Below are 11,963 nucleotides of genomic sequence, written 5' to 3' on the forward strand. Positions count from 1 at the left end.
CATAAAACTGACCCTCACAATTCTGTCTAACCAATCTGTGTACTCAGTAGGAGGTTGTCCATAAAGATTGTCCAACAATGGTTGTATAAGACTATGCAAAGGTGTGCTCCAGATCAGACCAAAACAGATCTTTCTCAAATGCCAGTCCTGGAAATATTTCTATATACTGTTTAGGCTCCCTACTTTAAGCCCCCTAAAAATGCACTGTTTCGGATTGATATATTGGAATGGCTAATGTACTCTTGTGACAAAATAGTAAAATTGGGTCTTGGCTTCCCTCATCCTGTGAACAGCTGGGCTTGGGTGTATGTAAGATCAGGGAGAGGAGTGCCACTGTTCTTCATTTTGCTCTCTCTCCTTGTGTTGCTCTCTTCCCCTCCCCTGTCCATTCCCTCTTTCTTTAGCTCCTGCTCCTTTCCCGTCCTTTTGCTCTTGCCCTTGTTTTATTTATCGTTCATCCCTCCCTTTCAGCTGTGCCTGTGCTCCTCCCTCTCTCCCTCTCCCTCCCTCCCTCCCTTCCTCCTCTCTTCATTTGTCCTGAGGTCCTGGGCTGCCGGCTGCGTGCCGTGTTTGGGAAAGTCGCAGGGAGATGCTCCAGCGAGGCTGACAGACACACACTGCAAAGGGAATTCAGTCTGGGCTGACTGACACCAGCATCCTCAACGCTAACCAGCACCAGGCGGGACTGTTTCCAGACCTGTAGGGTGGGATTCCTAACACAAACAGGTAGGACTCTATACTTGCTGTGACACACTCTGCATCTTCATATTGGTTGTAGGATATTATGTGTGGAAATCAAAATATCTAGCATAAAAGTGTATGCCAGCTATTGGTATGCACTAGAGTGATAGCAATTATCATCGTCAACTGAGGGCTGTCATGCAGATTACATCTTAACAAAGGCTGCTAACAGAGATTGTTCTCTAGTGTGACAAATGGTTCGCAGCTTGCATACTATTAATACTGTACATCCCTCTGTGGAGAGTTATCACTTTTACAAATCTTCTGATGACAGCTTGGTCTGGATTCAATGTTTGGCATATGCTATACACCTTTCACAAGTTATAGAGTCTGAAACTAATTGCAGAATTATATCATGCATAGGCACACTTTTGTTCTTTTTAAGTTGTGCCAGTACTTGCACATACAAGTGAAGTAAACACATAATACCTTACATTTATTTCAGGTCAACCAAATCCACAAAAGACAACATAAAAACTGTGTCGACCTGATAGCTCCATTATGTTATGGAGAGACATACACTTTTGTACGTTGCTTTGGATAAAAGCGTCTGCTAAATAAATAAATGTAAATGTAAAATGTTATGTTATGAAATCACGGTAACATTTGGGTCACTTTTCTATTTTTTTTTTTGGCTCTGCCAGTTTACTTCCAGCTGATCTGAGTACACATCAGTCCTCTCAAAATGAAACAATTCCATTTCCTTTTCCTCAATAAGCAAAATAACATCCTGGAAACCGGTTCCATCCATGTGGTCATTGACCCTGACAGTGCAGTAAGAGAGTGAAGCATTTCACCTGTTATGCTGAATAGCACTTAGTAGTGCACGCTCACTCAGTTACGCTTTGCTAATGTTTTTTTTTTTTCTGGGAACTGGGACAGTTTTACAGTTGCAACAGAGTGGAGTCAGTATCCAAATGCCACCTGCAATAGAGTTCAGTCTGTCAGAAACTGGACAAGAAAGCAGTCTACATCTTAAAATAAAAACAACAGTGACATCAAAAAATTTAAAAAAAAATGAAAGAAAAAAGTTCAGAAAAAAATAATCCTACTTTGACAAGAGTAAATGCTTCACCCTTCATACAAACCAGAGCAGAAAAATCTAGGACAAGAATTCTTTAGGCATGCCATCACAAAGCCCAACTGAAATTACTTCATTTCCACCATTCAGTTTCATGTGCCTGGAATAAGAGGAAAAATGGCTGTCTTTGCAAAAACAAATCATCGCATTAGCCTCTGTGCACTTACGGCTTGATCATGCCTCCACAGTACACTGTGTTTTTGAAGTAGTGCCCGAACTAGTGCTTTGTTCCAGCTTGCTCGGTTACATCTCCCAGGGCTCCGATGTGGCTCTCCTGCCATGTTATTGTCTCAGAACTGCACTGAAAACAGCTTCTGTTCCCAGATGAAATCACATTTTCAATGATTCCCCAACGGCATACCTCTGTCTAATGATTGACTGCTTTCAGTAACAATGTGTGAAATGTAGTATATCTAAAAAAAGAAATCATGCTGAGGGTTATGCCCCAGAATGCCTCAAATTTTCTGCCGAATAATGAGCATGTGTGCGGCTTAATACTTTAAAAATTCCAATAATGTAAGAGCAGCCGCAGCTTGAAGTGGTAACAGAGTATCACAGGACCTTCCGAGTGAAAGTAACATGGGGACAAAAGAAGAGCAGGCCGGTACAAGCTCAGTCTGTTGAAAGTTAAGTCTGATAAACCACTGTAAACAACTGCAACTGTTGTGCACACACAACACATTATAGCGCAGCTCCTTCAGGTTGTTATGTCACTGTGCTTGCGTGTGCAAGTCCTCTTTTAGAGTAGGGCATTGACTGGAGTCTCTGCATGTCACTTGCTGAAGCTCTAGAAACTGACATTTTGGCCACCTCGCTCTAAACAGACTCTCTCTTATTTACTCCTCCAACCACAAGTGCCACTGGTTGTTTGTATGTGTTGTGCTCTCTTCCTCTCCTGCTGCAATGGGGTCAGGATGGGCGCCAGGTGGGGACAGTTTTTGTCTTACACAGTGGCCTGGGAGGAGGCCAGTGGAGCCGTCTCCATGCTGGTGCTTAGCCACCCGAGGATTCGCGCTCCGCCCCTCACACGCCACTCTGGCAGGAGCTTCTGGACCTATTATATCACACAACATCCTGTTGTGAGGGGTTGGCGAGCTTTTTTAAAGGGAGTAGATATAATGTATGGATGTTTCAAAGACTGCTTTGAATCAAAACTATAGTCTGAAGTACGGGGAAACAGATTTGAAGGACTAAAGAAGATTACAATAACAGCAAACTCTACAGAATGTTATATCATGTAAGTGTTTCTTGTGGATAGGGCCATCCAGAGCTAAACAAAAGGGCCACAGCTAGAGCCTGAGCTGGATAATGTGGCTGTGAACTCAGCAGTGAGCCCGCAGAGATTTATGACTCCTCCACTTGAACTGCACCTGGCAGAGCTTTAGAGAGAGGCTTAACCCAGGATTTCCCCCCAAAACACATCCACAAAGATATGGTGGACTTGTATTCACTCAGAGCCCACTCATTGCCTTTTCATGACCTCAAAACATCCCCCTCTAACTGAAAGCCTGAGGATTTCATTCCCTCCTCACTCCCCGTCATACATATGCACAGACCAGACCTTGGACAAGTCAAAACACACACGCTGAGTACAAATGGTGCATTAACAACAAAACGTTGATTGATAATGAAGTTTCAGCAAACTGTGGTTCTGCGGTTTTGTCAATGTGTGGCATTTGGTCTGATTTGTAAGAAAACTGTGGAAGGAAAATATTTAAAGAACGCATAAGAAAATCCAGGTTAACAATATGATCTGGCATTTTTCCAAGAACAGTTTGGTTCCTAACGCTCTTTGCAGCGAAACACACAGATAGCAAACGCTGAACTTTTTGTCCTTGGTTTCAGATCTCAGGACACGCTCTATGGTGTGGGAGGTTTCAGATGTTCTCTGAATAACAGTTTGATGTTGATGATTCCCAGTGCAGGGATCTCTGGAGAATGAAGGAGTAATAACATACTACGGTTATATAAGACGTTTACTTTAAAGGCAGAGCAGCAGCCTTCTGTCCACCGCCGTGACCCAAAGATGAGAGCACTGTAAACAAACCTGCAGGCCTGAGCCGGAGCAGGATGAGGAAAAGCAATGGTGTCACATGCGAATATGCTGCGGAACACACTTCACTTCACCTTAAATGGATCTGAATCATTACAGTGACACACATGTTACAACCATTCAAACTTTACGACCCTCAGTTTGGGAGAAGAAAAGAAAAAACTAAACATGCTCGCAGAGGAACCTGCTGTTTCACAGATACCATCTCAGCTAGATCTATTGGAGTCACAGACTAAACTTATCCGGTGGACCATGTAAGATCTGAGCGTTTATGTTTTAATTCAAACTGTTTCCACTGACTTCCTTTGCACAGAGGATTAGTGAATGCAACAGTGGATAGTTCATCTGTGAAATAAAGAGTTGGTGGGGGGAGGTCAGATGACACTTCAGACAGCACATCAAAAAGATTAGTCAAGGATTATTGTGGTCCCAAAGCTGCCCTTGAAAAGCTTTGAACTTGCCAGGGCATATCATCTTTCCAAATGTAAGATACAACCTAGGGTAATTCTATTATCAAATAAGAATGACGCACTCCATATAAGGAAGGCAGTGTGTGAGCAGAGACCAGGTCCATTCTGTGACCATCAACCCAGCAACTGTTCTTCTGACTGCAGCTTTATTTTATGCCACGCTTTCACTCACAGGCTCAGACTAAATGATGATGCCAGATAGGTGAACAAGACGACATCCCTCTGCTCAGCAGGGCAATAACCAATGGGTGAACAGAACCCCAGCCTGTGTCAGGTTGGCATTCTCTGGCAGAAATATCAGATATGGTTTACCTCAACCACACACTGCATCTGGACTGACCGACACTTTAATCCAAATGTTCTGCACAATCCTCCAGTGTGAAGGAGTTCACCGAGTAAAGTCTCCCACTGTAAATTTCCATGGAAATGCTTGCTTTCTGCAATGTTTTATAACTAACGTTGACAACCCAATGACCAATGTTTCAGTGTTTTCATATTTCTGATGAAACTGCATTGTTTGAAATGTTGAGAAATAAGGAACAGGCTTAATAACTGTTTTCCAGTCTTGTGTTTATAATGATGAGTGTCAACTTATTTTGATAAACAGAGAACATTCAGTGCAGAAATCTTATTTATCTAATAATCACAAATGGTTTCAATATGTATGTGATGTCAGTAGCCCCTCACTGCACAGCAACAACACAAAGTTACAAAATTCATTCTTTTTTCCCTCTTAATTACAGATCTGATAGCTACAAAGTATTTAGGCTATTTATATGAAACAGCAAATTCTATTAAATAATGAAAAAAAAACAAGAACTGAACAGACATTGTTCTCAGGCTGCAGCTACTTTGCTGCCCTTTTAGGCCCAGAGAGCCCCTCAGCCAAGGAGTCTATATATGAGCAAATGGGACAGCTTCCCCCATTCACAACCAAAACTATACCCATAAATTCAACACAAATCAGCAAGAGATTGAACCTCCTGCCCTGCATTAGAAGTGTCATGTTCCTCATACAACTAGGGAATATAAAATGATGATGAAGTAACGTGAAGATGGAGGATAGGACTTTAAGGGTACCTATGAAATCAGCACAGGTAGAGATTAGACAATCAGTGAAACTTGGCTGCAGCTAAACAGCTTAGATGAAGGCACCTTCCGCACAATGCTTAGCTCCCACCGATCATCAGAGGATTCTTCTCGTTTTTATCTGATATATGAAACCTCCACAATTTCATAGGAGGGAATTAGATTTGTGGTATATAGGGTCTACTCTTCGGAAAGGCAGAGGCTGAGATCACCGTGATTGTGAAGTCAGTGTCCTCATTTCACCTGTGAGCCGAGGAAATGAATGAGCGCAGAACGAACGTCAGGTTCATCATCTCATGTGAGAAAATATCGCTCTCTGATTGCACAACAATCAGTCACATCCATCAAAACAAAGCAAAACAGCCAGGGTAGGCCACTACTGTTAACTACAGTGGTTTCTGAAAATATCCAGCTTTATAAAAAGGGAATATATAAAATACATATAAGACATAAGATAAGGCAGATAAGGGCATCGGGTCAGCAACAACAAAAAGAAATTAGTCACAGAATGAAAAATGAAAACCCATAAAAGATCACTAGTTTAACATTTAAAAGCAAGAAATGAACTAGAAATGCATGTCAGAATATATGCTAAATATGTATGTTATTATATATATCATGATTTTTTATTGTTTCCTGTTAAATGCACATAATTTAATTTTTATATTCTGCAGTGTACAAGGCATATTCTTTTTCCAAAAACAACGAAGTATGCGAAAGCAAGTGATATATAGTTTAAGTATGTGATATTTATGCTGATATTCCAAAAATACATTCCTCCAGAGTTTCACTTCATACTTTTATAAATCTTTTTAATGAAGTATCACCTTCAACTAAATCCATCAACAAAACCCTTACACACATTCTAAAGCATAATTTTATTAATAAATCTCAAATAATGTTTAATCATCTTCTATCCGGAAATATTTATTTGATTTTGCTGTTGTTAGATTCTTATTCAAACACCCATACCCACACACAGATATAAAGTGCATCTAAATCTCATGTTTCCAAGTGGAACATATCCATGACCCAGTATGTTTGCATGTTTGCATGTTTGCACAGACAGTAAAAATGTTGTTTGTCCATGTTCTGAATTCTTGTTTCTCATCTTTTGCCATATTTGACTGCCAATCCATCAACCACTTGAGCCAGTACAAATAATTACTCTGCCTCTTTAGAGGGCCTGAGCCACTGACAATAAATTATAGCCACTGCTTCACAGAACTGTTGCAATGCCTGGTGCCTTTGTTTGGGCAATCAGAATTCCAGTCCTTATAGCAATTCATTCTAATTGCAGTCAACTTCAATACCATGACAAACACAGGCTTTATGGCTTTCCAAAAACAATTCTGCAACTGCTTAGCTCCACTTTGAAGTAGCTTCCACCATGCCGACATCAAAATGGAAAGGTGACATGTGATTAATTGTTACTCTGCTTACTACCAATTAAGTAGCAGTGACCTCAAAGACCAGAGCAGTGAACTAAGACCAAAGAGAAGTAATCAACTACGCACATATTTGTTCAGTCCACATTTGCTCTCACATTATGATTGAGCAATACTTGTGCAGTAGGCAGAGAAGACGAGCCCATGATCAGTTTAGTATTATAATAGCACAGTGAGAGGGCACTAGTTGCGCTCAGGCACCACGATGTCTCAAACAAAACACTGATCTCATCTTTCCAGCGCCAAACAACTGGAACAAGTGTGTGCTCAGACAGACAACACGACCCACCTGACCTTATCAACTTACTCGCCCCGTAACAGCTGATCCTGGGTCAGTCCTCCTCACGTGTGTTTCAGTCAAAGCTACACAAGCTGGAGCTGCAGAGAAATTCTTTGCATGCTTGTTAAGGATAACGGACTGATGACAGTCTTCCTTGCCAATTCCCGCCCCTTTCCTGAAGCATAATGTCTAAAAAGAGCTGTGTGTTTGGAGGCCTGTGCCGCAGTGCCCGCTGGGATTTGGCTGGAGCAGCGCTGGAGTTTAAGTATGCTGTTGTTCAAATGGGGAGCAGTAAACAGTCTGAAAAAGAACAAAAAACATACAATGCACTTTTTTAAGTCCATCCAAGCCACATATGCATCTATACACCAGTAAAAAAACCCTGGTAAAAATTAGTTTTCCTCCGCAAAGTTGGATGCTTTTGGACAAGGAAACAACACCGTGTTATAATGAGGTTGTACACAACAGATCACAACATGTATTTGCACAAAACAATGTGGCAGACATTTGCAGAGAGACACAGAGAAGATATCTTATTTTCATTCTTTATATATTCTGTGATCACCACTGCATAAAACCCACACTTACCCTGCTTTTCTGCACAACACTTTGAGCTTTTCTGGTGAAGTCCTCCATAATGTGCGGCTCTTGTCTGACCAGTGGGTGTTTCCCCTTCCAGCACATGATGCAGACACACAAGCTCCCTGGTCCTGCTCTCTGCTTGGCTGTGTTGGTGCTCCTCTGCATGGGCACTGTGTGTGAGCCCTACAGGACCCCCTTCTCAGACAGAGACCCGGAGAGGTCTGACCCCAGAGCAGATCACCACCCCAGTGATTACACCGGAGACTACTCTCAAGAGTACCACAGAGAGACCAGGTGATATATTCCCCGCAGGCTATAACTATTCACTTACCAAAGCAGTTTCTATCATTTTCTGAAACACCAAGCACTATTCACTGGTTTTAATTTGTACAAGAATTTTATTTATACATTTTGTGGCTATCGACCAATATTGTCTTTATGAGAGATGTGACAAATGAGAAAGGTCCTGCATAATTCACATTACTGTAACTGAATGAAATTCACTGTGTTCTCTGTGTGTAGTGGGGCGAAAAGATCAGAATGTCATCGTTGCTGTGATCCAGAGGAAGAACCTCCCAGGTATCCCTATCCCTCCCCACAATACCAGGTGGTACCCCACATAAACATCACCATCCTGAAAGGTAGGCAGCCATGTACTTTGAATCAACGGCACTGATGTGAAATCGAACACAGCAAGGATACAGGCAATATATTTCAACACAGGCGCAGTGGTTAAGTGGAATGAAACTGTTGACAGAATGTTGCATTCAAAATGGGGCACAGCCATTGTACCTTTAGGTAAAAAAAAAATTTAACCTAAGTTGCTCCAGAAAATATACAGCTGTATAAATACTATGGAATATGTGAGATATGTAGGTCACCCCAGAAAAGGGCATCTGCTAAGCAAAAAAACCGAAAGGGCCTTTCCAGAGGAGCAGCAGATTTCTGAAGACTACTGACACTCCTGACAGGATGAATATATAAGAATGGCTTATAAAGCCCTCACTTTAGCCATCCCAGTATTATATATAGCACCCAATGTGAAAGCAGAGGAAATTAACTTGGCAGGAACTGGACAGGCCATTAGCGGCTTCTGAGGTTAGCGGATGACTCTCCACAAAGAAAGGGGGACAACTGCATTTGGTAAGTGGCCTGAGACCACACCCTACCATTAACCAAACACTGAGCATACTTCTCATAGCTGAGTGAATGTCAAAGCCTCACTGTCACTGGCTTGCCCAAAGTTTTTTTTTTATATCAAGGACACTTTTAATGACTATAATTACAATTGGACAATGGGTTATGTGACTAAATTTTGCTGGAGGTCCATCTAAAGTAATTTTGAACTGGGCGTCTAAGGCTATTTGCTTGATTTAATATGTAAATTTTATAAATAATAATAATAAAAAAACTAACTAATCAAAGTGCTTCTGGGTGGGGAGGAAGCACTGACACAACCATAAATGACACAATCCCATTCCATCTGGGAGAGGCCCAGGTGGAGTGAATTCATTACATGGTAATGATAGTTAAATCATATGGAAAATGGAACAAAAACAACAGCTTATGTGCTGTTTGTGATCAGTTTGTGGTCTGTCATTAAGTCCACATCACTTTTCTTAACAAATACTTCCTTCAAGGTATGCTGACAAAATATCGCCATACCGCAGTTATTCATTTTGAAATAATGGCACTATAGCCCCTGGACTGATGTCTGTGTATTTCTACAGGTGAGAAGGGGGACCACGGACAACGAGGACCCTATGGCAAATCAGGGAAGACAGGACAGACAGGGCCGCGAGGCCCACACGGACTCAAGGGCAGCAAGGGCAACATAGGGGTCCCAGGTGACCCCTGCAAGACCTACTACTCTGCCTTCTCGGTGGGCCGCAAGAAGGCCCTGCACAGCAACGACTACTACCAGACGCTCATCTTCGATACCGTGTTCGTCAACCTCTACAACCACTTCAACATGTTCAGCGGCAAGTTCTACTGCTACGTGCCAGGGATCTACTTCTTCAGCCTAAACGTGCACACGTGGAACCAGAAGGAGACATACCTGCACATCATGCGGAACGAGCAGGAGATGGCCATCCTGTACGCGCAACCCAGCGACCGCAGCATCATGCAGAGCCAGAGCTTCATGCTGGACCTGGAGCAGAACGACGAGGTGTGGGTGCGCCTCTTCAAGGGCGAGAGGGAGAACGCTGTCTTCAGCGATGACTTTGACACCTACATCACCTTCAGCGGCTACCTGATCAAAGCCAAGAGTGAGGGGTAGCACCTGCACTGGGGGGCACGAGTGAGGCCGGTCACTCCACTCTTTTTATTTCAGCTCTTTCTTATTTTTCCTTATCCTTGAGTGTGGTTTTATAACAACTGCATATTGCGTAATCTGTATAAAGTATATTGCGGCAGGTGGTTTTCAAAGCGTTTTGAGACAAACACAACAAAAGTGGGTGAAGAATGAACATAAAAGTGCAATGTGTTACAGTACCAACTTCAATCAATCAGTCTGTCAGCTTCTACATGCCATAAGGCTCTTTAAAGTCAGTGCCACTGAATCCTTTACAGTGCACTATTCCCAGAGGGCGCAACATAAGAAAAAGTGATACTAAAATATTTCTGTGAATGTCCACTTTGTTCCTACATTTTTCGCAATGCATTTTGAGGTGCATTTGTTTAATAACTGCAATTTATTTGGTGGAAAAAACAGATTCAGGTAGCTTCATAAAAGGAAGAGTAACATTAAGCTAGCATGTTCTAGGCCTTTGAATAAGACATGGGCTTTTTGTGTCAAAGAGCAATGTCTTCAAAATATTCACCTTAAATTAATGATAATGTTTAAAAGCGATTTCCTGAAAATGAGGGAGGTGAACAGATAAGTTTCTTGCCAATAACACATTCTTACAATACTGAAGTAACCCTTGACCCACGATGCACACCTGAAGATTGATTCTGGCAGTATATGATAATATTTGTAGTAAACACCCACTGTGAGCAATAAAATTATATATTCTATTTTCATACCATTGAACAACTCTTTATAAAACTATTTATATTTTTATTTATGTAAATATGAATCTTGCAGACCAAATTGACCTTCATGTTCTGAAGTCAAAAGAACTGAGAGGAAAACCACTTTGAGAGATTGTGAGAGTGTTTTCAAATTTGAGAACATTTCCATAACTGCATTGCACTTAAGGACATTTGAAAATCCAAAATAGAACATGGAAAAACAAACAATGCAAAAGACGTTAAAACTAATAATCATAACAAAATGATTTTATTTTGCATAATAGGAATGCTGCAGGGCAGATTACAGTATAATACAGTAGTCTCATACACTACAAAAACAAAACTATCAAATAACCAGCATGTTTATATATGACCCATACTTTGTGCAGTTAAAGGCCAAATTGTTCAGCATGACACCATGCGTACAACAGCTTTATCAGTATTTCAGCATCTTTTGATGACGATAATGCTCAGGAAGTTCCCTTCATTCCAAACTTGGTCTGTGGTCTGTGATGTTTATCAAGTTGAATTAGTTAATCCATTTCTATTCAGAACTCCACTGAGATTAGGGTTCATGTTTCACAAGCAGTAGAGCTTTAATGGTTGAAAGGACAGCAGCGTGAAGCTCCATCCATGCTGGCTCAGAGGTTCATTATGACTGGAATAATTTTCATTATATAGTGTAACTGGAGCCAAGTTTCAGAAATAAGTCCAATGGCCTCAAGAGACTTTGTTTAAATATTATTTGAATCCAAAACTTGCCATTTCTGAAACTGTTTGGTGCTTACAATACAAATAAAAAAATCAAAGGATATTGCAAGGGTATATAAACTTGTATAAATCATGATTATTGATACATGTGGTGCTACAAAACAATATGACCTTAGATATTCAATATTTAGTTATGCAGTATTAGATCAATAATTGAATTTAAATGTTTCTTCAAGTAGAAAACAACAGACTATAACAGAGTATCCTCATAGAGTTTAAGAAATTGCTTCACTTTACATTAATGAAGAGTTTACCATATCACCAGTGAAATAACAGAAAAAGGTGCACAAGCAATAGTGAGATGTAAAAGTCTTATGGGAAGGAATGAAGATAACGATTTGCACATGAGCAAAGAATGAAAGAAAAATCAGAGTCAAAGAAAAGCCTCAGAAAGGTCAGCCTGGAGGGACTGTGCTCCTTCCGTTCTACT

The 11,963-nt window shown here is 41.1% G+C and overlaps 1 protein-coding gene across 1 annotated transcript; it reads left to right on the forward strand.

The window, feature by feature from the left end:
- The first annotated feature begins 548 nt into the window (after positions 1-548).
- On the forward strand, positions 549-10,754 carry c1qtnf1 (C1q and TNF related 1). Its single transcript, XM_036534537.1, has 4 exons — positions 549-726; positions 7,842-8,038; positions 8,267-8,385; positions 9,475-10,754. Exons 2-4 carry the CDS (start codon positions 7,845-7,847, stop codon positions 10,023-10,025), a joined length of 864 nt encoding a protein of 287 aa, XP_036390430.1. The 5' UTR covers positions 549-726; positions 7,842-7,844; the 3' UTR covers positions 10,026-10,754.
- The last annotated feature ends 1,209 nt before the right edge of the window (positions 10,755-11,963 follow it).

Source organism: Megalops cyprinoides, chromosome 1, assembly GCF_013368585.1.
Source record: "Megalops cyprinoides isolate fMegCyp1 chromosome 1, fMegCyp1.pri, whole genome shotgun sequence".
In the NCBI taxonomy this organism is placed as follows: Eukaryota; Metazoa; Chordata; class Actinopteri; order Elopiformes; family Megalopidae; genus Megalops; species Megalops cyprinoides.

Excerpts from the sequence above, each read along its gene's own strand:
- c1qtnf1 (XM_036534537.1), top strand. The coding sequence starts at position 7,845 with ATGATGCAGACACACAAGCTCCCTGGTCCTGCTCTCTGCTTGGCTGTG. Across the intron at positions 8,039-8,266 it reads GAGTACCACAGAGAGACCAG|TGGGGCGAAAAGATCAGAAT; the intron begins GTGATATATTCC and ends CTCTGTGTGTAG. Across the intron at positions 8,386-9,474 it reads AAACATCACCATCCTGAAAG|GTGAGAAGGGGGACCACGGA; the intron begins GTAGGCAGCCAT and ends GTATTTCTACAG.